This window comes from Rhododendron vialii, chromosome 7a (genome assembly GCF_030253575.1).
Source record: "Rhododendron vialii isolate Sample 1 chromosome 7a, ASM3025357v1".
NCBI lineage: Eukaryota > Viridiplantae > Streptophyta > Magnoliopsida > Ericales > Ericaceae > Rhododendron > Rhododendron vialii.
The window spans coordinates 299,144-326,887 of record NC_080563.1 but is presented as its reverse complement, the minus strand read 5'-3'; the positions used below and the strand labels follow the sequence as shown (position 1 = coordinate 326,887).

General features: G+C 38.4%; 4 protein-coding genes and 1 pseudogene across 5 annotated transcripts; 3 read left to right on the top strand and 2 right to left on the bottom strand.

Annotated features, from left to right (window-relative positions):
• Positions 1-272: 272 nt before the first annotated feature.
• Positions 273-4,580, top strand: LOC131334544 (serine/threonine-protein kinase WNK8-like). The gene is made up of 7 exons (XM_058369618.1): positions 273-315; positions 2,006-2,043; positions 2,174-2,401; positions 2,483-2,703; positions 2,811-2,968; positions 3,060-3,453; positions 3,544-4,580. The coding sequence occupies exons 3-7, from the start codon at positions 2,364-2,366 to the stop codon at positions 4,386-4,388; spliced, it is 1,656 nt and encodes a 551-aa protein (XP_058225601.1). The 5' UTR covers positions 273-315; positions 2,006-2,043; positions 2,174-2,363; the 3' UTR covers positions 4,389-4,580.
• Positions 4,581-5,284: 704 nt separating this feature from the next.
• Positions 5,285-9,457, bottom strand: LOC131334545 (uncharacterized). Of its 2 annotated transcripts, none has more exons than XM_058369619.1 (4): positions 8,760-9,457; positions 8,110-8,252; positions 7,910-8,000; positions 5,285-5,767 (listed from the first exon to the last, which is right to left on the bottom strand). In XM_058369619.1, the coding sequence occupies exons 2-4, from the start codon at positions 8,221-8,223 to the stop codon at positions 5,637-5,639; spliced, it is 336 nt and encodes a 111-aa protein (XP_058225602.1). In that variant the 5' UTR covers positions 8,224-8,252; positions 8,760-9,457; the 3' UTR covers positions 5,285-5,636. The 2 variants fall into 2 exon arrangements, with proteins under 2 accessions (XP_058225602.1, XP_058225603.1); XM_058369620.1 differs by having other exon boundaries at positions 8,110-8,246; positions 8,756-8,928.
• Positions 9,458-14,472: 5,015 nt separating this feature from the next.
• Positions 14,473-16,134, top strand: LOC131334862 (calcium-binding protein KIC-like; annotated as a pseudogene).
• Positions 16,135-16,542: 408 nt separating this feature from the next.
• On the bottom strand, positions 16,543-19,234 carry LOC131334542 (pentatricopeptide repeat-containing protein At5g16420, mitochondrial). The gene has a single exon (XM_058369614.1). It carries the CDS (start codon positions 19,214-19,216, stop codon positions 17,543-17,545), a length of 1,674 nt encoding a protein of 557 aa, XP_058225597.1. The 5' UTR covers positions 19,217-19,234; the 3' UTR covers positions 16,543-17,542.
• A 5,020-nt stretch (positions 19,235-24,254) lies between these two features.
• LOC131333966 (ras-related protein RABA3) lies at positions 24,255-27,063 on the top strand. Its single transcript, XM_058368816.1, has 2 exons — positions 24,255-25,052; positions 26,428-27,063. The coding sequence occupies exons 1-2, from the start codon at positions 24,724-24,726 to the stop codon at positions 26,876-26,878; spliced, it is 780 nt and encodes a 259-aa protein (XP_058224799.1). The 5' UTR covers positions 24,255-24,723; the 3' UTR covers positions 26,879-27,063.
• Positions 27,064-27,744: the final 681 nt, after the last annotated feature.

Here is a 27,744-nt window from a genome sequence, read left to right as displayed (position 1 = left end):
AGCTCTTGTTATTCTCGCGTCTGAATGTCGATCCCAATTGCGTCAGAGATCGACATTCGATCCCTATTCTATAGCCTCCGAAACCCTCCTCAATCATGCCTGCATTCAGTTCCTCGTCCTTTGACTAGGATTTGGGGACACCTCTTCTTTCTCTTCTTACCGCTTCTCGTAGTAGTATTATTAGTTCTTGCCGGAATTGGGATGGATTCCCATTCTGGGTTGGGTTCGCCTCACTCCGTTACTAGGTTGAATAACAATGGCTTGTTTGGTGATGCTGATTACGTAGAGAAAGACCCGCGGGGCCGATACGTTCGGGTAATCTATATACAGCATTGTAACCTTTTTGACTGGGCATCGTTCCGTATTAATTGTATTGATTTTGTTACTTTGATGTACGGCTTTGATTTGATACTCAATAATATAAATTATACTACTTTAATATGTGGAATAATTCTATTCAAGCGTGTGTTCTGACTTCTTAGGCTCATGCTGTTTGTTTGTTGCGCATCATATAGGAATAGGAGTAATTACCTCTGGTCAATGATTAGTTAGCCTTTTTTCTCAACAACGCATTCACGGTTGCAATTACTCCATTCTCTAGCTTGTGGAATTTCAATGATTGAATTATCGTTCTGTTTTCATATGGGAACAACTGCTATAATTTTATGTATGTTCATAAAAAAAGAAAAGAAAAAAACGCATACCGTATGCCTTTTCGTACCTACATCGTAAGAATTAGTGACTAACATGCACCACAAGAGACCCAAACAAAAACTCCACAAAATCTCATTACTTTGCTTAAAGGCCAGGAACACAAGATCACAAAATATTGGTAGCATAACCACGAATCCTCGTAAGTTTTTTTTTTGGGTATAATTGAGAGGTCGAGTATTTAGGTAATTGAAGGAGAAGAAATCCAAGGAAATCAAGGCAATCAAGGGTTTCAAGGCAATTAAGGATTTCGATATATATCAACTCAGAAAGGAAAGAAAATCAAGGATTTTGATATATGGCAACATTTTTCAAAAAGTTACTTGAGGAACTCATACAAACTACCGAAGTTCTTTGAGCAACTCGGACAGATTTTGCAGCTAATAAATATGCGGTCTTTTGAGGGTTTTTCAATAAGTTGCTATACATTTACCCTTTCAGGGTTTTTTTTCATGTATATCGTTGAATTCGTTATTTGGTTGCTTTCTTTTTTTTCGGTCAAATGGAATTTCATAAAATGATTACAAAGCAGAGTACCACATAAGGGGTAAACACGTATTAGTTAGTCTTACAGAAACTAGGGGACTTAGGAACTAGTCTAGCACCTGCCTGATGTTCAAGCTATCTCTCAACTCAAGACAAATTCTCTCATAGCGACAGGCATGTCCATAACAAACACAAGTTCATCTATTTGTTCAGCACCCAATTTAGCAAGATGATCTCCACATTTTTAACAAACACAAGTTCATCTGTTTGTTTAGCACCCAAGATGATCTGCACCCAATTTAGCAAGTTCATCTATTTGGTTGCTTTCTTTCGTTTGTGTGATTGATTGATATTTTTAATTGGTGAATTTTTTGATTAAGAGATTGAACATAGCAAATCATTTATGAACCTAGGCAATCTAGGATTTTTCAATTTTGCTTTGTTACAAACTAAACATCAGTAAAATGGAGGCAACACTGCGATTGATTATCCAGGACTGCAGAAAGGAAATCCATCTCTCCTATATGGAGGGAGAGAACCTACAAAACTTCAACTAGCAGAAAAATGACATGGCAATCATAATCAAGCAAGAATAAGCTCTTGGAAATAAGGTAGAGTAGCTTGAGACTTATGGTTTCCACAGCTTCTGTAGTCCTTGGTCTTCTAGGCACTGTACTTCCCATAATTTAGTATCGGTTTGATTTACCAGCCACATTTTATTCATGTTTGAGTCTTCAATTTCTACCATTTAATCTTATTCCCATGACATCATCTCTTTGATAACATTTTTTTTTTGTTGCTATGACAGTACAATGAATTACTGGGCAAGGGCGCATTCAAGACTGTGTATGCTTCCAAAACTTTTTTTAATGTAGCAGTTAAGCACATTAGCTAGAAGCCAAAATGCAATCTCAAGTGAAAGAAACTTTTATTAACTTTATGGGAACTAATTTGTTTCCTTGACTTGTATTTGTAGCTATAAGGCATTTGATGAGCTTGATGGTATAGAAGTTGCTTGGAACCGTGTGAGGATTGATGATGTGTTGCAGTCACCAAATGATCTTGGAAAATTGTATTCCGAAGTCCATCTCCTTAAAGCATTGAAACATGAAAATATCATCAAGTTTTATGATTCTTGGGTCGATGACAAGAAAAAGACCGTGAACATGATCACTGAACTCTTCACATCTGGGAGTTTGAGACAGTAAGTTCTCTTGACTGTTTCTAATTCATTTGTTTATCTAGTTTGCGTTGTTGAAGTAATCTTGTACCATTTGCCTGTTAGATATCGTAACAAGCATAAAAGTGTTGACATGAAGGCTATAAAGAATTGGGCTCGACAAATTCTCCGAGGCTTGGACTATCTTCATAGTCAGAACCCTCCGATTATCCATAGGGACTTAAAATGTGATAATATCTTTGTTAATGGAAACCATGGAGAAATAAAAATCGGAGACCTTGGATTGGCAATTGTTATGCAGCAGCCGACAGCTAAGAGTGTCATTGGTAAGACAATTATCGTAAATTAATTATCATAAGAAAGAATCATTGGAGCTGAGAAAAAAATAAAGAATCATTGCAAGGACTTCTGACTTATTTTTTATTTGTGGTAGGAACTCCTGAATTTATGGCTCCAGAGTTATATGAGGAGGAATACAATGAACTGGTGGACATATATTCTTTTGGAATGTGCATGTTAGAAATGGTTACGTGTGATTATCCATATATTGAATGCAAGAATCCAGCTCAAATATATAAGAAGGTTACCTCAGTAAGTTCACCCATATTTAGCTTCGTCATTAATTTTTACTAGACGGTAGAAAATATAAAATTAATATGTTTCGCAATTTGTTGCGGTTCAGGGAATTAAACCTGCTTCTCTTGGCAAGGTGACTGATCCTAAAGTTAAAAATTTCATTGAGAAATGTTTGGTCCCAGCATCTCAAAGGTTGCCTGCAAAGGAGCTGCTTAAAGATCCATTTCTCCAGTCTGAGACTTTAAAGGAGCCTATTCTTGATCCTTTACAGCTACCCAACAAACTTCCCCAATCATCAAGTGTATTGAATTCTGGGCCCCATTCCATGGATATCGATCTTGAATATAACCACTCTGTATGCACAGACTCCAATACTGGGAGCCCACACGGTCCAGTTGTAGAATTACAGAGGATACATCAAGACAACGAATTTAGGTTAACTGGAACAAAAAATGATGACAAAACAATCTCATTGACCTTGCGAATTGCTGACTCAAATGGTATGTGGATATTTATTAGTTGCTTTCCTTTATAGTAGATAATACTGTTGCCTTTTTCATAAAATAACATCCCCCTTTTCTTATGTGTAGGCCAAGTAAGAAATATACACTTTCAATTCTACCTTTATACAGACACTGCATTCTCAATCGCTAGGGAGATGGTTGAGCACCTAGAGTTAGCATATCATAATGTGGCATTCATTGCTGAGTTCATTGACTACTTAATAATGAGAATTGTACCTAATTGGAAACCTTCATCAGTTTACAATTTGAGTGGAGTGAGAAATCCGCATCCAGGATCTTCAGGAGTTTCCAATGACCAAACCCTTACAAACCGTAGTGATTCAATTTGTCCCATCGAGTTACCAGTTAAGCAAGAAGGCCATGTTGAAGCCAATGAAGGTAGCTTGCATAACAATTCGGCTTGTTCTAGTTCTTTTGAACTAAATAGTTCTCCGAGTTTGGCAAATTTGGGAGATAATGAATCACAAGCATCATTTACTTCTGAGATGATTGAAGAGGTTTCTACAGAGAATTACAAAACGTGTGGATTTGTTGATTATGGGATTGGTAAAAGCTCTATAGGCTTCAGTGGGTATGATTCAGAGATAGATTTCAGGGATTTGTATTTTGACGAGTTTAAATTGCAAGGAAATGATAGTGGTGGAGAATTTACGCTAACGAATGGATTGGCAAAGAGCTCAGAACTAACTTCTATTGACTTGAGTGGAACTTCTAAGGTTATGAGCTTGACAAGCTGCTGTTCATCTTTATCCTTGATGGAGAAAGAACAGGGCGTTGAGCTGAAGTTGGAGCTTGATGCAATTGACGCTCAGTATCGACAATGGTTTCAACAACTCTCAAGGTTAAGGGAGGAAGCACTTGAGGCAACCAGGAAGAGATGGATGACAAAAAAAAAGGTGGCTGTTCACTAAAGAACATGTTATTTTGGTTTTTCATTTTCATGTAGTACTTTGGTTGTGGAAGAAGGATTTTTTTTTTTCTTTTCTGCAACTGTGCTTCAAACTCTTTTATGGACGTGTAAGTTTATAATTTGTAATCTCTACAGAACTCATGACATCTATTAGCCCCTTTCTATAGCTAGGGAGAGAAGAAAATGTTACATATTTTCGACTATATAATAGTATATTAGTGTAGTAGAATGTCGTGTTATAATCTGAAATTAATTACCCAACTAGCTTATAAAGAACATAGTTTTGTTGACCATGTGCACGCAAAGGAACACAACAAATCAATAAACTTCCGTCTAGTCACAAATACTTATGACTCTTTACATGGCTCTAAACATCCTTGACATAATTCATGTTCCCACACTTGGTGACATCCCCCACATAAGTTCTCCCTTACCCAATTGTTCACCAATTGGTGATTCTTCTTTACCACAAAATGATCGCTTTTCACCCTTTATATACCTATGCACTACCTTTTTCAACATTCTAGAGCATTCTAGGCTCATTCCCTTCCATTATGTTCTAGAAGACTCCACAAACGTCTATAATCTTCTTGAAACTTCCGGAATCTTCTAGCATCTTCAAGCCTCGTCATATTCTAAATGTTCCCAGACTTCTAGATCCTTCTAGAACTCTTCACAACTTTCTAGAATGTTGTGATACATTCCACATAATTCCAAATCTTTCAAGACTACTCTAAAATATTCTGAAACATTCCTAAATCTTCAAGAACTCTATAGAGTATTCTTGAACTATGGAAAGTAAATGTTGACTCACAAGTAGTTTGATATGCACCTCCACTATGGGGATAGAATTAAAAATAAAATTTAGAGAATTCCACCCAAATTAAAAGCTAAAGCTGTAGAACATTTGCTTTATCCAAACAAGTAAATAGTAATGTCCCGCTCCACAGAAAAAAAAAATTCGAATAAGAAAACCACTACTCAAGAATCAAAACAAATTGGATACAGTCAATATAGAATAAAAAATGGAGAACACGAAAGAAAATAAAAGAAAACAGCTACGGGATTTGATAACAGTGCATTAATTTGTACAAGTTCTAAGTAGATCCGAGAATGTTACGCTTATCCCTAGAGCAAATCCAGCTGAAAGAAACTAATTCAATTGTCCAAGAAAATCCAAAATTGGACAAACCGAATGGGATTCTCATGCAATAGGAAAAACGGCCATAAGAGGAAGAGGTGGCAATATTTAGTCTTCACGCCACTGCTGTCCGCATTTCTCATTCAAGCACCAATAAAATGTCGACATAGGCTCATCAGCTGACCTGATCTGAAGTTGCTGGAAAACAGCCTTCCCAAAACTGCAATTTGGACATGTTGCTGCAGAGTAGGAGAAAAATGTGAACATAAATTAAGCTACATATCACTACATCTGTTTTGGTTCTTATGATTCCATTTATAAATAACTCTGTCCACCAACAGATTACAAAAAAATGAAAAATGATAATTTGATTGACTTAGATCCATTACTCCTTGACATAATGGTAGACATAGTCTAACAGAGATATGGAGAATTCAAAGATATCCAGGGTTCAAAAATAAAATAAAAAATCGCCATTCGCTATAGTGATTATCCCATGCTACAGAGTGTGAACCAAAATCTGTGAACGATGAATTCAAAATCACAAGCACAAGCACCAACAAGCTACCACAACTAACAAACCTGATTCCCATCTCTCAGGCCAGCAACATAATTCGTTTCTTTTGCTGGTCTATCCAGCATTGAACTTCAATAATACCATAGGTGACTCTCTTTCTCAAAACCTCATTCTGGCCACTTTCTACTCATTCTCTTTGACGAAAATTCTTAGACCATATCCTTTCCACATTGGTTTCTTAGACATGAAATGATCTTTGAGTTAACTGCTAAAATTTTCTCCTCAATAGGTGCCATAGATACTTCATGAACAAGTTCATTGCTAAGTATGGTTTTCTTTGTTACAACTAATCCAACATCTATAGGAATCTAATTTTCCTGACTAGCAAATTAGGAGTTTCGAAAAGCATCCAAGAGAAGAATTCAAATTTAAGGGCAAGGAGGAAACCTCGCTATTTACCCACTAGTGTGGGTAACTATAAGGTTATCTACATTATCAGTAGTCCTTTTGTGGCAATAGATCTTGATGGATTCCAGTGACGAGGTCTTGATTCGAGGATTTGCATCGGGGAGATTACGGGAAGCTATCAGCAAAGGTTCAGAAAGGAGGTTTGACGTGATGAATGTGAAAATTCATGTCGTGGGTTGTGAGAAACTCTTTCACCCGCCATTTCCTTGTAGTGTTTGATACTCCGGTGATTTTTCACCCCACTTGGAGGTTTAATGCTTAATTGAACTGAGAATTGCTTGCAATAGACCATAGATTGTGAAATTAGGATGAATTAGATTAAATGTAGACTTGTGGAGTATATGAGTGCTAAGACTAAGTCAGAGTTGGCCGGAGACTAAAGCATCAATCTACTTAACCTAATCTACTGCTACAGTAGTTGCGTAGCAAAAAAAATCCTCAACCATTCTCTAATAGTTTCTGTCCAAACATTTAGAAAATTTATTTAGTGCCCTTGGGGCACTGTCACGTGGTGACTTAGGCCCTTCAACACCACACAATGGTGGTTGAGAGGCTTGGGGTGAATAGCTACTCAAACATTTCAATCCTCAAGGTAGCAAATACTACTCCAAACATTACTGTCCTCGAGGTGGCTAATTCTCAAGAACTACTCACCTTACCATTGTGATCCTTCTCACCCGGTCGCTCTGGCTCCTTTCCTGAAGAGCTTGCAGTTTTAATTGGTACGTAATTGAATTGTTGCTTCGAGTGCTAAATGCATGGTGATTAATTGTTGTATCTAGGCAATCATCAGTACCAAATCAATTGTGTTTATAAAGAGCATCTTCTCACTATCCATAGTTGAGTCAATTCCCTAAAAGTTTTAACTTTGTTACAATCAATCTAACAAGGTATCAAAGCTTTGATTTCAAAGATGTCTTAGATTGAAGTCTCTTCTTTACCGTTAAGTTTAGTTTGCTTCTCTATATGTATAAATTTTTGCATCTCCATGTAAGTGGCGATGAGGATCAGATAGCTTGATCATTGTTGTTGGGCCTATTTCCGAGCAATTTAAACTTGTAGGACAATTGGTGATAACTGATAAAGCAGTTTAACAAATCACATTCTACCCATGAGCACCATAATCAACAAAAACCATAAAAAATTGCGTACACATTGGTGAACAACCTCATCTAGGCGTCTTTGATTACAAAATCATATCCTCACGGCACACTACTTGACAAACACACAGAGAGACGAATACAAACAATGTTCAGAAGGTTTTCAACACCAAGGAAATTCCAACATCAAGTACCATTAACAAAGACAAATTACAATCTAAATCAATCAATCAAAACAAACACAATAAAGGAAATAAGGTCAACATGAAAGGTAGAAAAGCATAAAAGAAAGATACCTTCGGTTGTGGGCCCATTCTTCATGTCGTCTTTGGAGAAGATGGGTTCAACCTCTTTCTCAACCAAATGTTGCCTTCTCTTTATCTTAACCTTTAAAATGCCCAATAGACCATTGACAACACAGTTGCAAATGTACATAGAGAGTAATGGGCAGCTGACAAAGAATACATTAGATGATGGGATTTATTAGGAGAATTACCTTGCTCTCTATATGACATACATAGGGACAAGTTGGGCAGAAGAATCTGGCTGGGCAGCTCATATTGGGTAACTCATATTGCAACAAGATCCCACAACTTGGGCAAAACTCCATCGCTCTAGGTATGTAACACAACCCTGCAACTGCAATGAATTTCTCATCAACAGTGCAAAACATAGTAGTTCAATGGAAAAGAGTACTTCTTCCCACCCAACTAAACTAAAGCAAGAAAATTCACTTCTTTCAAAAAAAAAATTCACTTTTTCCATTATTTCCATTTACTCCCTCCCTCCAAAATTCCAAGATGATGCTTTATGTATGCTCTCTATCCGATAGAATGTTATCAAAAGACAATTAGAGGTTAAGTGCATATATCTACAAACTCCATGTAGCCAACTGTAGCTTGACCAATTCTATACAACCTACACATAATTATCTCTCTTGAATAAAATCTAATTACAGCGTTAGAGCATCTCACGGTAAATTCACCAATTGACGACACAAACTTAAGCTCTTAAACTTATATCATCGAACTATGATCAAGTACCAATTAGAAATCTGAGACACATGTTTATTTACAAAGTTACAAACAAACATATGGGTAATTGATTATCAAAAAAAAAAAACATATGGGTAATGCGTAAACTTACGAGAATTTCTGGTCAATCCGATGGAGCTTTTAGGTCAAGAAACCCTAAATTCGCCGACTCGTCCCTGCTGCAGACGATCCTTGCTTGTCTATCGGATATGGATCATTCTGGCGCGTCCTGACCGACAGCTCGTAAAACCATCTCGCACCTCTCTCTCTCTCTCTCTCTCTCTCTCAATTCACTTGTCTTTACTCGGTACTTTAAAAAAAAATTCAAAAAATAAAATCAAAATGTTAAAAAAAAAGTTCACTAAAACAAAAATTATTCAAAACATAGACTTTTTGAATTATTTTTGTGTATATTCAAAAAAAATTAATCTGGTTCATACTTTTGTACCTTTTAAATTCATCACGTCAAAATAATCACCCAAAAATTGATGCAAAAACAACAAATAAGATAAAAATTAAATAGAGATAAAAAAAATAATCTGACTTTTTTATTATGCCAAACCGGCCCTAAATACACCCGAATCTGCCCAATCCACATGAATTTATCTATGAACGGACTTGTTTAATGCATTTTTAGTATGCGAGTACTTTAAAAATGCAGTTTTAAATGTTCGCATTACTTTCAGTTTTTGCAATTTTCTCAAGTCTCTCGCCTCATTTTTGGTAGATGCACTCTGTCTATTATTAATTTCCCAAGACACATTTTGCCCTTTCTCAGATGAGTTCTTTGTGCACTCCCACTTTTTGAGGGGTATAAAATACGACTGAATGTCGACTTATTGCTAGTTGCTGATGTCAAATGCTCTCATGGCAAAGAAAAAGTGAAAAATGATAGTAAAAGAAGTATGAAGAACATAGTAATTACCAAAAAAAAAGAAAAAGAAAAGAGAGAGCACAAAGTACATAAGTGTAGGCGGATCAAAAAAAAAAAGTACATAAGTGTAGACAACCCATTTAGTAGTCCGTAATGCTTAAGCCTCCCACCAAGTGGCCGCCCAATGATGAGAATGTTGTTTTCAATTTTGGTTATCCTCGAGAAGTAATCTTGATGCATTGGTGTTCGAAGAAAGCCTTTCGTAGTTTCTTTCAAAATATTTTTGTCAGGTTGCAAGCTTTCTTTTAAATCGTGTGGTGTTTCATTTTAAAATATTCTTTTGAAAATGTTGAGTCTTTTAATCCATAAAACAATTCATTTTTTAGCCCATAAAAGTCTTATTTTTAGCTCAAATCATCGTTGCCCAAATCGTCACTGTTTTTTACCCAAAAATCAACCCGAAACGCATTGGAACAGACCTAAACCAAACCTGGACTGAGGGAGGCCTGCCCGAGCCCATAAGCACGGGCCAAGGCCAGGCCGGCTCTCCCCCAAGGCCAAGCCGGCCTTCTTGTGGTGCCACGGTGCCGTTATTTTGTTTTTCCTCGGTTTTCGCGTTTTTTCGTGTTTTCTGCAGTCCCACATCAAAAACCCAAGTCGTTTTTCCCCGCGGACAAGCCTATATAAACCCCTTACCTCCATAGGTTTCAAATTGTTCAAAACATTCGTTCAAAAAACATCATTCGCTTGTGAGCAAGCCAAAGTCCCTTGGCTAGTACTCGAGCATAGTAAAGCCTTCTCTACGCCGTTAGGCTGCCGAAAGGCATCTTGGATCAAGGTTGCTCCTCTACGGGCAATCTAGTTCACATTTTCGCTCAGTTCTTGAGGGCGGTCCGCTTGGTCTCGTGGAGTCAAGGAATGTCGTTCATTTTTATCTTCTTTATTAGTTAGTTAGTTTATTCTAGTTGCCATTTAATTATTGCTTAGTTAGTTAGTTTATTCTAGTTGCCATTTAATTATTGCTTAGTTAGTTCTTGTTTAGTTGCATGCTTATGGTTTATTTTATGTTCTTGCTTAATTCATGCAAGTTTAGGATTTTTAATTCGTTTTAAGGTTGCATGCTAGCGTAGTTTTTGTTTAAGCATGTTAATCTAGGGTTTAGGTAGGTCACGTGTAATGACTGTTTTGCCCTCCATGCATGTTTAGTCGTCGTGTTGCACATTTAATTCTTTGAATAGATTACCATGTCATTACTCTATCTGTATGACCACTCGCACATGCATCCACGCCTAGTTGTTATGTTGTCCATATGCATATTTACTATTTTTCCCTTACTGTTATGTTGTCCGCATGCATACTAGTCATTGAGTCCATACCGTTGTGTTGTCCACATACCCCCGTGCATATCATCTATTTACAGGCGTTATGTTGCCGGTTTCACCCAGCATGTCAAATTACTGTTTTACCCCTGCACGTGGCATATTAGCATAAGGTTCATCCTGCCGTTATGCTGCCGGGTAGTTGTTCTGCCCTCGTGAGTAGCTTGTCGATGCATGTGGTTTCTAAATCGGGTTACTTTCCTAATTTGACCCGATTTTCTAATTTGAAAAGTTTTCTAATCCAGTCGGGTTTCCTAATCGGGTTACTTTCCTAACTTGGTCAGGTTTCCTAATTGGAAAGTTTCCTAATCCGATCAGGTTTCCAATTTTAGCTAATTTCATAATCCATCCATATTGCATGTTTGTTCAGCCATGTTCATGCATGTTTCCTATTTTTGTTTAGTTCAAAGTCTTGTATTATATGCACCTATTTAATTGTCACGTCCTCAATTTTTAACATAATTACAAATGATTTTCATAAATAAGACCTCACAATTATTTCGTACGATACCCAAAAGAATCCAGTATTCCCATTTTCGTAATTGCATTTCAAAGTCCAATAGTTCCCAAAATATTACATCATTGGCTCAACGGCCCAAATTAACTTAAGTATCGAGTATCAATAGAGTTAAGAGTTTACAAATATTCTTTAATCAAAAGAGTTACAACTTAAGTTACAAATACATCTTTCAAAATAAATTTACAAAGATAAATAGTAACTTCTTCAGTTAGCTTTCAAAAAGGGGGTATGTCCACACTTCAAGCGTTCCAGTCATGCAAGCTACTAATCCGGGTTAGCACCTAAAAATAATATAAGGTCTGAGCTACACTAGCCCAGTAGAAAAGTCTACGCAAACTCTATATGCAAATGAGATGAAAGATGCCGATAAAACATAGACTTTCGGATAACAAAGGAGCATGGATAAGACACAAGCACTATATTAGAAATTCAGAACGTAAACGAACACTTCACTCTTGTCAATTAACCTATCTTTGTCCTTTGAATTCCTTTTTACTCATCTTTCGATCTTCACACATCCACCTCATATGGTTACGTTCCAACCTCTTAGTATCTCATAAGTTCCCTATGGATACTTGATGGGCACACAAGAAATCCTTCACATCGTCACATCACGATATCAATCGAAAGACATTCCGGGCATTAGGACCCCGTATACCCAATTCACATTCCGGGTGATCATGACCCCGTACATCCAATTCTCATTCCGGGTTCTAGGGACCCCGTATATCTGGTTCTCATTCCGGGTTCTTAAGATCCCGTACATCCGATCCATGTTCCGGGTGCTCGGGACCCCATATATCCAAATCACATATTTGGTTCCCAGCTTCAAGTTCAACAGAATTCAACCCTTACATTACATGTTTCTCGTTTCATTGAATAGCTACCCTTTCACTTCAAGTTAAACCTATACCCACGCATCAACTACTCACAGCGGTTTTCATTTCAATTTAGGCGGTAACATATCACATTTTATCCGTAATCCACTAACGTCAATCCGTTGATCCTAGTTTCCGTGATAGTTAACCCAATAAGTTCATTCAAGTCCAACGGACACAATTTTATGTATGAAATAGGTATTATTCTCCAAACACTAGAAAGAATGCGCAAACGAAGCCAATAGAGTCGAAGAAAGGCTCCAAAAAGTGATTTAGAAGAACGTATGAAAAGCTGCTGAAAAACACTGTAGCAGCTCAATCACCTACCGGTAGGTGCTTGAATCCTACCGGTAGAAGAGAAGAACTCGGCACTTTACCTATCGGTAGATAAAGAAATCCTACCGGTAGAAATTGCAAACAGAAGAGCCAACATTTTGAGCGAAATGACTTTGCACTTGGCCTACGCTCAAAATGACTTTGCACTTGGCCTACCGGTAGGCAAACAAGTTCTACCGGTAGGTGGATGAATACGTTGGGCAGCTTGAGCAGCTTGACCTACCGGTAGAAACTTGATATGTGTTCCTACCGGTAGAAACTTGATATGTTGAGCAGCTTTTGAGCTGCTGCAGTACGTTTGAGCTGGTTGAGGGAAAAGTTCTTATTTGTCCTACCGGTAAGCAAGAAGTTTCTACCGGTAGGGAGAGTGTTTTCCAGACGATTTTTGACAGGACTTTCAGATTTCGATTCAATCTCAATAACCAACAACACAAGCTCAAAAATGATACAAGAACACTCAAATAACATATAAAGAGAGGTAGAATTCCCTACCTCGAGTATCCAAGCCGAAACCAAAGAGATTAAGCAAGCCCTAGAACTTCAAACTCCAAACCAAGCCAACTACGGGTCACCGAGCTCCTACCAAGGGCGATTCAAGCTCCAATATGCATAGAGGTAAAGGATTTAAGGTTGATTGATGAAGGGTTGAAGTTGATTTGTTGGGTTTTGAGTGAGAGTGAGAGAGAGAGATCGGAAGAGAGAGTGAGAGACCGAGAGGTGGAGAGGGAAAATAAATCCCCTGCCACACACACACACACATATATACACCAAATTACACCGACACCCACATCTCCCACATTCTTGCACATTCACCCACAACCACCGTTTTCACATTAAACCATCACTTATCCCTTTATAAAACATTAAAATTTAATAAAGAAATTTACGGGTCTCTACATTTATTCAGGCCTTTGCTATGCTCGTTAGGTTTAGGGTAACTTCCCCTAGAAGTAAGGACCCTTTCGGCAATCGCAACGGTGGATTAATCATTTTGTTTGCTAGTTTAGATCTATGGACCGTGTGAGGACCTAAGGATGGCTGTTGATCATCACCTGTAAATACGGGATGATAATGGGTCTCTAAGTTACATGCTTTTGTTTTCTTTTCTGCACGTTGCATTCAACGGAGGTAGTTTTCAAATTGATTTTTTCCTTTTGCAAAAGACACTTTTTTCAAAAACGTGTTTACTAAAACCTACCTATCCGTTTGCTAGAGTCTCGTGCATTTAGGATAGAGATGATTTGAACCAATGGTGATGAGTAGAGGCCAATCGTCGGATTGGGCGGAGTGGATGCCTAACACCTTCTCACTCGGTACCTTAGCCCCCGGACCCATCTATGGTGATGCAAGGATCAAGTCTTTTTCATAAGAGTCATTCATGGTTCTTGGACCTAAACTAAGTGGCGACTCTGAGTTTTGTCGAATACTTGTTTAATTGCAAGTATTTTTTGACAGTGTTTGTGCCGTCATTGTGTTTTCAGTAAAGTCTACCCACACGTACTCAGTCACGCAAGCGCCGGGCGCCCGCCCTCCAGGCGGCTGCGCTCACAGTAAGCTTTCCCAAGTGCAAGGCACAAATGCCAGTCTTTGGTGATCTTCGAGGTGTAAGAGCTCAAATCTCTCAGTCCTAGCTCTTCTCAAGATGATCATATGAAGGTATGTCTGCATTGCGTCATCTATACACATATGCTAGCGATGGTGGCGGGGCACGCCTGAAAAGATAATTAAATGCCAATAACGAAAAATTAAAAAAAAACAAACAAACAAACATTTTGTCTATGGGGTTAATTACCTTTGGTATACAAAGAAAGTAGCTTGTCAGTCTAGAATGGCAGGATATGAATGAAGCCGGAAACAAGGGTGAAGAGGTAATAACACGAGAACATGCGACAAGGAGTACAATGGCAATGACTGAGGGGAAAGAAAACCTTGCTTTCCAAAATCCGTTCAGTAATTTTTCGGCAGTAATAACATGCCCTCCCCAGGAAAATCAATTCACACAAGAAATTGCCATCAATTGCAGCGGGGAGACGCTGGCCGGTCAAGTCAAAACAAGAAAGAAAAACCCAAGGATATACGAGAGAGAGAGAGAGAGAGAGAGAGAGAGAGAGAGAGAGAGAGAGAGAGAGAGAGCTAGGAAGCTTCATAGAAAGCTAAAACTCCACACAAATCAAGCTAATTCTACCAGATGCTTGCGTTTGGGCAGTGGCAAGTTGGCAAACTACCTCTTGACTCACCTTCCTGGAAAGTGTTAGATAAAGAATATAAATCCACAGATTGCACGAATATATAAAGTAGTGGAAACAACATATAGTAGACTTGTTAACCCCACAGACTAGCATGGCCAGTTTCTCAACGAATCGAATTGTGCATTCAGATATGACCTGTCCTTAATGAAATAGACCCCTCAACTTATGAAGATCCATCCCACACAGTTTAATAAACATCATATAGTGTTATAAACACATACCATTTCGGTCAACTATACGCGTGTAAAAGAGTCTTTCCCCAGTCATAAAAGAGAAACTGTGCTACAGAATGGAAACTTAAGATACAACAAGGGAGTACGAAGAATATGAAGATTTGTTACCGGTCAGGGCAGAGAAGCTAGATGCAGACACCTTCATGTCGGAACTCTGTGGGGATTCCGGCTACTGGCAGACCCTGCAACTGGGTTGATTACGGCGGAGAGCCTAAGGAAGAATTCTGCACTCCTGGGCATGGAAGGGATGAGCAAAGAAGATTTGGAAGCCATGGTGAGAGAAGGAGACCATGATAGAGATGGAGCACTCAATGAGACAGAATTCTGCATCCTGATGGTGAGACTCAGCCCTGGGATGATGCAAGATGCAGAAACCTGGCTCCAGAAGGCACTTGATCGAGAGTTGGGACAATCTGCTGCTTAATTGTTTATACATGAAGACATTTGATAACAATCGTACATGAAGGATAAAATTGTTCATTCCATCACAATTACATGTAATGTTCAAGGATACCTCAACTATTGATAAAGCAAGTGATTAATGTCATTGATGATGGGATGATACTCACAAAGCTGATGAATCGTTATGCAAGCTATTGTTAATTATCCAATTACTGTAATGTGTAAGCAGGCATCCCCTCCCCATAACCAGGTATCTATATAGAACAGCTGCTCATTAGCCTATCCACATGGATCAACAAACGAACGCCTTTGCCAACTTCTTGGGCTGTCCAAAGGCACGACAGAAAGAGGGAAACAAAAACCATGGTAACCAAATGAGGAGGATCTGAGACAAGGAAATGGACTAGAGTCCCTCCGAAAACTAACCAGTTGATGAGAAGGGTTGTTTGTGCTTTACTAGCACAAGTGGCTAACCTAGTTGGCTATTGAAATAACACAGGAGAAACCCAGGAAAGGAAATAAAACCTAATAAGTTGATGGTACAAATGGTTTAGTTCAATTGATAAACACAGGATCAGAACAATGCTCTCTCTGCAGTCTGCACCTTCGACATGTAAAACCTATAACCCGCGAAAAAAATGCACAAAAACAAGGCCAGAAAGAAACCACAAACACAAGGAAAAGAAAAGCATACTTCAATCACGTGTCTTCACAATTCATCTTGCTTATCCATATTGTTAGTTTCCGCATTCCAGGAGCAATTACAAGATAATGATAGAGGAACAGAAGTCATTAGGCCCCAACCTATCTCACGTGTTAGAGTTTCCTCCAAACAAAAGAGAGTGAAAAGGTGTGAAGCTACGTCAGAGAAATAAATGCACCTAATATAACAAACAAGCATTTGATCAAAGATCATGCACATGCCTTACGTAGGTAAAAAAGAAGGTGTCGTGTGCACTCCTTGGTCCCTTCCAGGGATGCAATTGATAGAAGCACACAAATCTTACACTTGGTCAATATATATGACAACAGAGGGGGATATAAAGAGGCATTTTGACATAGGACCTTGGAAAGATTTTACAAAATCAGCCAGTCTGTTATTATACTAGGATGGCATCAAAGACCTGCAAGCTCATGCACTATACATTAGTTCAAAGAACTACCAAGGTATCTGCTAACAATACTCCCAGATCCTGGCAATTCACGAACTCCGATATAAAACATCTTACTAAACAAACTCAAACTAGCTTCTACCCTGCATGATGTATCATGTACCCATAGCTATTTCAAACCACCACAAACTACCGTGTCAATGAGCACCATCGCCCCACTCTTATGAGGAAAGACATCAATAATGATAGCACACTTGCATGCGCACACAAGATGGCTTTTGCAGAAAAGGAAGAGAAAAATCATTACAACAATCTCTTAGATGGCAATACCCAGCGCAATAACTACCATATTCAGGGCTTTGGGGTTATCATATGCCGGTTCGTTGTACCTGTCATACCTATGACTATAATCTGGAATTGGTCGGGCCCTGTGATGTACTGGGCTCTGTGAGTGCTGTGCGGGCTACCACCACGGCCTACCAACCTCCCGTTGGCCTATCATATTTGTCAGCCCGCCCTTCTCATCATCATCCATTAAAGCTTATGCAACAGAAAGCACTCTGTCCAATAGGTTACTTTTCAAAGCCCAAATCATAGTTCAATTCAGTCCTTAAGAAGTTCTCTCTGTTGCAAGTTGCAACAGCTTTGTCGCCAATCCGTACCATGCTCTCATGAAACCTGTAACTTTCCTCAAAAACTTGCAATTTGATGCCATGATCGTTAAATAATTGTAAATATGTAACTAACCTGACTAGGCACCTAAATCAATAGGTTTCCCCTACAGGTTGAGCGAGTATGTCACAGCTTCCCAAGAGCTCAGAATCCAAAGTGAAGCAGAAAAGGAAGCTCTATGATCTTTGACGTTCTTATGATTGAAGGCACACAAGTGTGAGTTGGACAATAAAATGATCTCTAAGTAGCAGCCTGTGGCAGTATTTTTTCAAGAATGCTTCCCTTGCTATCTGGATTGCCAGAAACCCTGCGTATAGAAGCACCCCAAGCATCAATATCAATTTCACCACTTGAGGTGGCCATGGAAAGCACCTTGGTAACATCGGCTTCCGTTCCAGAGTCACGAAGGCCCTCAATCAAGATCGAGTAGGTCAATTTGTTCGGCGAACACGATTTCTCCAACATCTCCTCTAAAATTCTAATTCCTTCCCTCGGATTACCAACTTTACAAAATCCCTTAATTAGCATGTTATATGTAAAAGCATTAGGAACACATCCCTTCTCCATCATGTCATCCCACAACTTCCCTGCTTCTTGTAACTCTCCCCCATCACACATTCCCGCAATGAGCGTGTTGTACATTAAGACACTAGGAATTGAACCGCTCTCAAACTCGTCAAATAACTTCCTCGCTTCCCAAATTTTCCCCTTCTTACAAAGCCAATGTATAAGAGTGCTAGATAAGACATTATCCGGCATACAATTATTCTTCAAGAGCTTCTTCCACAAATCACCCGCCTCCTCAACTTTGCCTTCCTCGCAGAGAACATCAATCACCCTACAACAAAGAGCAGAATTCGGTACATATTTCTTCTTTAGCATGTCGCCAAGCAAATTAAGCACTTCCCCGGACTTCTTTTCTTTACAATAAGCTTCTATCATAACTCCATAAGTAACGTCATTCGGCTCGACGCCATTCTCCTCCATTTCGTCCATCACCTTCACAGCATCCATAAACCGCCCTCCCTTACAAAAACCGTCCATCAAAATCGTGTACGTGGTCGCATCAGGAACCCACCCTCTATCGAGAATTTCATCGAACACCTTCTTCGCACCAACCATGTCACCCATGGACACATACCCACCCAACACAGTCGTGTAAGTCACCACATTGGGTATCATTCCCATACCGGGCATCTCATCCAAAACCCTAATCGCACTCTCGACATCATTCTTCTTACACAATGCCTTAACCAAAATATTGACGGTAAACACATTCGGAATGATATCAAACTTTTTCCGGCAATTCTTGAAGAGAGCGTGCACTAGCTCGAACTGGTTGTTCTGAACCAAAGCGTTCAAGAGAGTGTTGAGGGACCTTACAGATGGTTGGAGGCCGAAATCCTTAATCCGGAGGAAGGTGCGGAGGGCATGTGTGGGGCGGCTTGAAACGCCGTAGTTTCGAATGACGGAAATGAAGATGTTTTCGCCGCATTTGATGTTGTTATTGTTATTGGATTGTTGTTGGCGCAATTGGGTGAGGAGGGTCTCCATGGGGTGGAAGGCGCGGGCGCGGGCGAGCTTGTGGATGATGGCGAGGTAGGTGTCGTGGTTGTGGCGGAAGTTAGGGTGGTAGTTACCGGCGTGGTGGAAGATTTGGAGGGCGAGGTCGAGGTTTTGTTGGCAGGTGATCATGGAGACGAGGCGTTTCGGGGAGAGGCGTTGGGGCCAGGGAGTGATTGGGGGTGTGACGGTGTAGGATTTGAGGAGTTGGTCCTTGGATTCCACGGAGGAGATGTGGTCCTGGAAAGGATGGGCGAGGGTGGAGTCGGTGGTGGTAGGGGTGGTTGAAAGAGAACGAGCGACGGTGGAAGGGAGCTTGAGGCGGTGGCGGGATCGCAGCTGAGTAGCCATGTTTTTCAGTTTTGGCCTTTTTGGTAGCCGAAAGCAAGGCTCTGTTTGGAATTTATAGAAAAAAAAAAAAAAAAAAAGAAAGGAAAGGAAAAGAAAAAGGGAGAAAAATAAGAGAAAAAATTTACTATTCATTAAACTTAAAACACTTCTATCTTCCTCTCCCAACCAAACAATGGAAAGGAAAAGAAAATTTTCCTCTCCATAAGTTCTAAACAGAGCCTAAGGCCATCCACAGTGGTATAATAAAAAATGGATAACCAAAAAGTTGACACATCAGCTTTTGATTATCCATTTGAAAGGTTGCTAAGCTTAACAATGTTGAGGTCCACAATGATCACTTCTAGTCCATAACCAAAATAAGGGGTCTACTGCAATTTCACTCACTCTCCCCTTATGTTTTCCACCATTAATTACTTCCCTCCATTACTGTTTTTTTTTTTTTGGCAAAAATATATCGATTACCTCAATTAATTTTGGGGAAGAAATTGGTGACTTCCATCCCTCATATTATGAAAAAATAATAATGTACTAAAAAAAAACCAGATTTGGAAAAGAATGCAAGATTCTTCATGTACTCAACCACAGGGAGAGGAATGAAAAAAAATAAAATAGAAACGGAAAAAAAAAAGTAAAATACCTTAATCTGGCGATAATGAGTTGAATTGTAAATGATCGAAAGATATGAACTTCACTTTTAGAAGGAAAGAAAGAGAAATAGTTTGTGGGTGAAAAAATGAGATATAGAACAGACGAAGAAGAGAATAAGAAAATACCATTTGAAACACGCGTATATACAAATTTTTAAACCAGTTAACTTATGTGATATGAGATTCACAAATTTTGATTATTGAAAAAGGATTCTAGTTTTGGTTATTCAAAGCCCAAAATTTAATTATTTCTAAGAATGTTGTTAAGTTTGATTATACCATTATGAGCCATCTTTTACACAAACATTGTTAACTTTAAAAATAATTTGTTTTTGATTATACCACTATAGATGGCCTAAGTAGATTTTCTAATATATTGAGAAAAGATAGGATACATGGAAGGAAAACATGAAACTGTCCACGAAACAACGGACCCATATTCATTTTCAGATTTGTTTTAAAAGTAGACCGTCCGTTGTTATTTCATAGACACTTTAATATTCTCTTGATATATTGTATCGGGCCTCTTCCACATTTGATGTAAAAAGATAGGGAGGGATAAATAGACGCTAGATTTGTTGAAGAAACGTTCTACCAACATAGACCTTTTTACCCTGACTTTTTATGGGGTTCACTTTTGAGTCCCAAACAAATGATCTAATTCATTAATTAATTTTAAAGTATTTTTTAAGAGATCCCGTCAAAAAAATCAACTCAATAAGATACATTTACGTGTTTGATCAAATCTTACAACTTTTCATTCATAATTTCAAATGAAAATTTTGAATGAAAAGTTATAAAATTGGATCAAACACTTAAATGTATTCTATTGAGCTGATTTTTGACAGAGCCCCTTAAAAAAATTTAAAATTAATTAACGGATTGGATTATTTGTGTGGGACCCAAAAGTGGGCCCCACAAAACATCCGTGGAAAATGTATAGGAAGTAGGGCTGCAAACGATCCGAGCCGCTCGCGAGCGGCTCGAAGCTCGGCTCGATAACGGCTCGGCTCGGCTCGGCTCGAGACACAAACGAACGAGCTCGAGCTAAAATGTTCGGCTCGTTTATGAAACGAGCCGAGCGCGAGCTAGTCGAAACTCGGCTCGAATTGGCTCGCGAGCCCAACTATATTTTATATATATATATATATTACTTACAGAGCTCGAGCTCGGCTCGCTCGGCTCGTTTATGATTACTTATATATATATATATATATATATATTTGTTTCATAAACGAGCCGAGCTCGCCGAGCTCAAGCTCTGTAAATACATCTCGAGCCGAGCTCGAGCCAACTAAATTTTTGGCGAGCTGAGCTCGAACACTCTAAAACTCGGCTCGGCTCGGCTCGTTTGCAGCCCTAATAGGAAGTGTTTTCGTTTGTGGAAAGAGATGGAAAAAAAACAAGAGAAAAATAAATACTCAAAATATATATATAGAGAAAGAGGATATAGAAAGCATTTTCTCTTTCTTTACAAGTTACAAAATCAGTATGGTACTTCTGCATAAGTAAGAAATAAAAAATTTCAGGGCTTGTCTTGTCCCAAAACATAAAATTGATAAGGCCTAATTTTTCAAAAGTGCTACAAGTACTTAAGTAACTTTTTTTTCCCTTTGTATTTTGTAAAAAAAAAAGAAGTCCATTTAATATTACTTTTAGCACTTCTAAAAAACTAGGCCTAAATATCCAAAGCCCAGCGATTGCACCAAGTTGAACATAATATTCGTAAAAGCATTGTTCATTATTCATAATCAAAATTGTCTCTCCAAAATCAAAAAATAGTTTATCCCAAATTATTTGTTGGAACTCTCTTTCAAAAAATATGCCGAGAGTAGACTTTTAGGTCTGTTGAAATTATAAATAATAAAGTTGTCCGTCTTTCTAATACCTTAAATTTTTAGATGAGTTTATGGTTAACAATCTAATATGGTATTAAAGCAGGTAATAGATCATATATTCGAACATCACCGCCTACTTAATGTTAAAATACTTACAGTGTTTAGCTTCCTTATGAAGGAAAGCATGGCTACACGTGAGAGAGCGTGTTGAAGATATAAATAATAAAGTTGTTCGTCTATCTAAAAGTTTAAAATTTTAAATGAGTTAGTGGTTAACTATCTAATAGGGTCCAACGTATGTTAGCCATGGTTCGAGTATTTGGTTCAGTTTTGCACTCTCTATCGTAATGAAAGCCAGTTTAAAAGAAAATTTGCCCCAGACCAAATTTGACTGCTTTTACTTTCAACAATTGCATTGGATCAACCTAGATTCTAATGCAGTTAAAAAAAAAAAGGAAAAAAAACCTAACCTAATGCAAAGCAAAGCAGGTACAAGCAGAGCAGTAATCTCCGAATACTATAAACTTTTCTGGTCCTTAAAAGGATCATTAACAAGGGTGCTGCTATTCGAAGCCTTTAATTTTCTTTCATAACCCACTATGTTTTAGTAAATGATTGTTGAAAATCATACACAACGTTTTCGGTAAATAGCTGTTGAAAATAAGATTATATTTCGGTAACTACATGTTGAAAATATGTTCAACTTTTGGTAAACAACTGCCGAACATATATTTTCGGTAATTAGCTGTTGAAAAAAATATTGTATTTCGGTAATTGGATGCTAAAAATATATCTCAATTTCAGTAACTAACTATCGAGTATAATTGGAAATTTTTAACGGGCTATAGGAGAAAATAAAGAGCTGCGAATAGCAGCGTCCATTAACAATAATTATGCCTAACCTCATGGAATTTTGTCAAGTGATTGTAAGAAAGCAATAAGTGTTTCTTTATGAAATCAAAGATTTCATTTTCACACAGGTTAAACATTTTAAACTTCGAGGCCATTGGAAAACCTATATTTTTGTGTGTAGCAAATGTGAGAAACTGTATTCAACTGTGAGGCGAAAGCCTACACAATAGAAAGGAATCCCATGGCAGCAAATGGGCGTCCACAGACTGGACAAATTATTAAAGAGGACAATCAGAGCACAGTATATGCAGCCCTATTGCAAACTAGTCTAGCGAGATCAGGTTCTCAGAAAATAAAACTAATACTAAGTACATGACCAACAAATCATCGGACTAAATTCGTACATAAACCAGACTAAATCCGAAAAGAAACCGAACTAAATCCGAATAAAAACGAAATAATCGAAATGCGCGCAAGCTGGCTTGGACATCTGATTATTATTATTTTTAAAATGCCTACTCGAGATGTTGAAAACACAAGCTATGATGATATATACTCCTAATTGAAAGCATGTATTGAGTCTGGCATTAGAAAAAGTTCGAGAATTTAATTAAAAGCATAGCGGTTATTATGAATCCTTCAAAAGATGGACAATTGACGACACTTTAATTTCGGATGCTTCCCTTTTGATAATAAAATAACAAATTAATGGCCCAGGCGGCATTATAAGATATGTACCCAGTTTGTCGGTGCAGCGTTTAAGAAGTGTTTGATGATCTCTTATTCTCTTGTACCACTGCTACCAAAGTGTATCTCTTATTCTCTTGTACCACTGCTACCAAAGTGTCACAGAGGAAACCACCGATGGTGGTAGCCTGGATGGCAAAAACCTTCTTCACTCTCAGGCAAGACTCACGTTCGAGTTTTGCCAGTGGCAAGAGAATAAGGAATTTGTTTCCTTGTCATCCTGTACGTAGGTAGTGCTGTGGTGACGGCCTGTCCGTCACGAACAGTAGCTATGGCTTGAACCGGATATTCCACAGCGGGTAGGGAGTCTCTATGGTCACGCCCAAGAAAAGTTGCTATGCTGGTCGTCCCCACCCATTCTTTTTTCTGATTAATATATATATATATATATATCACAAAGGACAATTTAAATATAGCCAATCTCTAATCACAAACCACTTTGACCATTTGATTGAAATGGCATGCTCATGAATGGGCCCAACTTCAAAATCCAGGACACCGAGTATGTGATCTTGGAGCACCGATCATGTGGTATTCTAATTCCTTTTTTCATAACTCACTTGGGTAGATCTTCTATATTTTTAGTGTTGAGTCTCACAAGGATGAATGGTGAGAATCCCGGACCACCCAGTAATTTTTCGGACAACAACTCACTGACGGAGCAATTGATGTCGAATTAGTTTCCATTTGACCAAAAAAAAACATAAAATTGATGTTGAATTCAAAACGACCTAAAATAGCCTGTAGCCTTTAGAAAATTAAAGCAGCAGCGGTCCAATGAGGTGTGAAACCACCACCAACAACTTTTTACCTAATAATGAGATCAAGACCTTTAACCATGATAGTGTCAAGGGCAATTTTGGCATGCAGTATAAAATTCCCGGGCATTTCGCCAGAAATTATGATGTGGAAAAGTGTAGTAGCTATAAATACTACTGTATGTATGAATGTGTTAAGAGACAAGACCTGGGGGTGTTGAGGAAACTGTAACTTTGTGGTCGCAGTATTGTTGTTGTGTCCTAAATTTGCTCAATGTTCTCTTAAAAGCGACTGTACAAGCCTGTTTTATTATTATAGAAATAGAGAAGATAAGAACCAAAGCCATATACCCCCTCTGTCCCTCTCCCTCTATAAACATACTGTATTCTCTCTCTCTCTCTCTCTCTCTCTCTCTCTCTTGATATGATATGATACTGTTGGGGTGTGTACAGTGATTGGAACAAGTCTGGTCTAGTCTTGCCGGTCATCTTAATTTTCCAGTACTCCCTTTCAGTGACTTGCTGGGCTTGGGCTTGGGCTTCTCTCCCACCGAAGGATCGAATTGAAGCGGCAGTGACCAGTCTTTAATTAATAATACTAGTGAAGAGTACCAATATTGTTTTCCCGGCCTGTCGGTGTAGTTTGTGGTTGTGGAATTAGAGAGATGAATGCAGAGATGAACGGTGGTGGGAGTGATCTGCGGATAAACTCGGTACTGGAGTACTCAAAGAAGTATCATCATCAGGACGATGGGCAGGGCCAGGGCCAGGGGATGTTCAGTACTGGTGAAGAAGAGAAAATAGACTATGTGTACAAGGTGGTGGTGATAGGTGACTCAGCGGTGGGAAAAAGTCAGATACTCTCAAGGTTTACTAAGAATGAGTTCTGCTTTGACTCCAAATCTACCATTGGGGTCGAATTCCAGACTCGCACTGTTTCCATCAACTCCAAACTCATCAAGGCCCAGATCTGGGACACTGCTGGCCAAGAAAGGTACTGCTGTGTAATTCATCGCTTTCTCTCTCTCTCAAGAATTTAATTGGTCTCTTGATTTTGTCTCATTTAATTTGGTTACTAATTTCTACCGTAAATGACTGCTACTATAAGATATATTGGAAAATGGATGCAACATTCTTGAAATGAAGTACTGAAGATTATTAATGATCAATAGTTGGGCCACAAATATTGAGTGTATTAGTGCCACCGTCTTAATTATATATGTTACTTGGGGATATATCAGTCTAACGAAGGACAAAGAGTGGCCGTTAGTCGACGGACACCCTAATTAATTGATCCCAACATGTGCTGATAAGTGGCCGGGTAAAGTAATTAATGTGAGATTTTTCCGCTATAGTTAGGTGGTATGACTTTAATTTGTACTTTATAATAATTATTAGGGAATTGATATTTGCGCTCTTTTCTTTTCTTTTTATGCAGGCGTTCTATTTTGTTCATAAAGTTACTAGTAACTTCACGTTGAAAATAGAGTGCCTGTATTAAAAAAAGGACAGCGAATATCAATTTTTCTTAAACTCGGACAATTAATAGGCAGTGGAATCCTAGCTAGGTCTTTCGAGTTAATGTAAACAAAGTTTGTAGTCAAGCTAGCTAGCTTAGCTTAGCTTAGCTGTGTGGACGATCGATCGAATCGAATACATAAATATTTATGTCAAGCTCAGGCTATACTAAGATATTAACTGCTGCAATAATAATAATAATTCACGGGGAACATGCTGCATTATTTTTATTTGTTTGTTTTAGAAATATCCTTAGTTTGTTTGGGACTTTGGGTTGGGGCCCATGCATATTGATGATATAGTATATATTATTATTCCGTGGTAGTTGGGATTGATGCTCCGCTCCGAAATAGTACTCCTAATTAATAATTACTTAACTCCATCATTATTAGACTAGAAAGAAAAGTACTATTGTCGGGTCGGGTCGGATTGAGTAGTTTCTTATGCAAATTACTTGCAATTGCTGCTATACAAATAATTTGAGTTCACTAAAAAAATTCACTCAATAGAAATTCTAAATAAAGTTTTTTTCCCGTTAAAATGAGTGAAAATAAGAATTTTTGTCATGGAGATCATTTAGTTAATTATCGCTATACTATTCGATCTATCAGCATTACTCCAAGTTTCAAATTTCTTTTGTCGTCGTTCTCCTTTCACCTATATATATATTTTATAAAAAAGAAAAGTTGCTTAATTTTGGTGGGATTTGGAAGGATATTGTACTTCGTTTTCCAATATTGGTGTCTGTAACCACAGGCCAACTAACTGATCTATGCCATACATTGCGCAAACATAGATTTTAGTATTTAATTTTACTTTATTTGATTTTATAATGGATCCACTGTCCACAGGTATAGGGCAGTCACAAGTGCATACTACAGAGGCGCACTTGGGGCCATGTTAGTGTACGATATCACTAAGAGACAAACATTTGATCATGTCGCAAGATGGGTCGAGGAGCTCCGAGCCCACGCTGATAGTTCCATTGTCATCATGTTGATCGGTAACAAATCCGATCTAGGGGACCAAAGGGCGGTTCCGACAGAAGACGCCATCGAGTTTGCGGAGAATCAGGGCCTATTTTTCTCAGAGACCTCAGCTCTCAGCGGTGACAATGTGGATACTGCATTCCTCAAGCTGCTAGAGGAGATATATGGTGTGGCCTCTAGGAAGGCATTGGATTCTAGTAATGGGAAGGTCAACGGAGGTGACATGCTGCTCAATGGGTTGAAGATTGATGTTATCGGGGCACCCGAATTGGAAATAAGTGAGATGAAGAAATTATCTGCTTGTTCTTGTTGATTATTTTTTAAGTGATTGCGGTGTGATGTGTTGTGTTGTTATTCTTGAAAATTTCTACCTTTGTTCTATATATGCTAAGTAAAGGGAGACGTAATATTTGTATTTACTATTTTATTTTTGATCTTTTGTAATTTGAAGTAATGTTTTAATTTTACTATCCAGCTGATAGATTGGGTGACAGAAAATTAGTAGTATGACTTAATATTCTGATTGGATTTTATTTGCTTGCATGTAGTAATAATAACACTTAAAAAATATGGACTTTCATTTGAAGATTTACAGTAGTACTTCTCACAATTTTTCCGGAAGACAGACAGGCAGCTAGCTAGCTACTGTAGGTTTTCCTACTACTCCCCTTAATTAAAACAAACTGTGAGTCAACTTGAGACTTTGTTGTTGGATACTACAGTACTCTATACTCCTACTCCATATAGGGGAAGTGTAATTGTTCCTCAAATATATATTCTTTGGGTCAGTACTTAAAATGTCTAGCTAGGGCAGCCCAGCCCAGCCCAGCCTAATATCTCTTCAATTGGATTTTGTAATAATGTCTAGCTAGGGCAGCCCAGCCCAGCCCAGCCCAATATCTCTTCAATTGGATTTTGTAATAAGTTCTACAGGATATATATATAGTCCCCTTCTTATAAGGACTATCTTATTTTAATAAAATGCGAACTTCCATTTTCCGATCAAATTTTGATGAACTGAGCCGCTCAATGTGTTCAGAACGTGTTTTTTAGGGTACTCGCGAGAAATCAACAAAAAAAAAAGACCGGGAAGGGTTTCATCCGAGCAGTTTTTGTTTGTTTTTTATCTAACGGTTCAAATAAAAACTGCTCAAATCAAGCCCTTTCCGGTCATTTTTT

What these genes read in the sequence shown, in the direction of transcription:
- LOC131334544 (XM_058369618.1), top strand. Translation starts at nt 2,364, where the DNA reads ATGATCACTGAACTCTTCACATCTGGGAGTTTGAGACA. An exon ending in ACATCTGGGAGTTTGAGACA is followed by an intron (nt 2,402 to 2,482) that starts GTAAGTTCTCTT and finishes TTTGCCTGTTAG; the next exon opens with ATATCGTAACAAGCATAAAA. An exon ending in GACAGCTAAGAGTGTCATTG is followed by an intron (nt 2,704 to 2,810) that starts GTAAGACAATTA and finishes TATTTGTGGTAG; the next exon opens with GAACTCCTGAATTTATGGCT.
- LOC131334545 (XM_058369619.1), bottom strand. Translation starts at nt 8,223, where the DNA reads ATGGAGTTTTGCCCAAGTTGTGGGATCTTGTTGCAATATGAGTTACCC. An exon ending in TATGTCATATAGAGAGCAAG is followed by an intron (nt 8,001 to 8,109) that starts GTAATTCTCCTA and finishes GGCATTTTAAAG; the next exon opens with GTTAAGATAAAGAGAAGGCA. An exon ending in GAATGGGCCCACAACCGAAG is followed by an intron (nt 5,768 to 7,909) that starts GTATCTTTCTTT and finishes CCTACTCTGCAG; the next exon opens with CAACATGTCCAAATTGCAGT.
- LOC131334542 (XM_058369614.1), bottom strand. Translation starts at nt 19,216, where the DNA reads ATGGCTACTCAGCTGCGATCCCGCCACCGCCTCAAGCTCCCTTCCACC.
- LOC131333966 (XM_058368816.1), top strand. Translation starts at nt 24,724, where the DNA reads ATGAATGCAGAGATGAACGGTGGTGGGAGTGATCTGCGGATAAACTCG. An exon ending in GACACTGCTGGCCAAGAAAG is followed by an intron (nt 25,053 to 26,427) that starts GTACTGCTGTGT and finishes CACTGTCCACAG; the next exon opens with GTATAGGGCAGTCACAAGTG.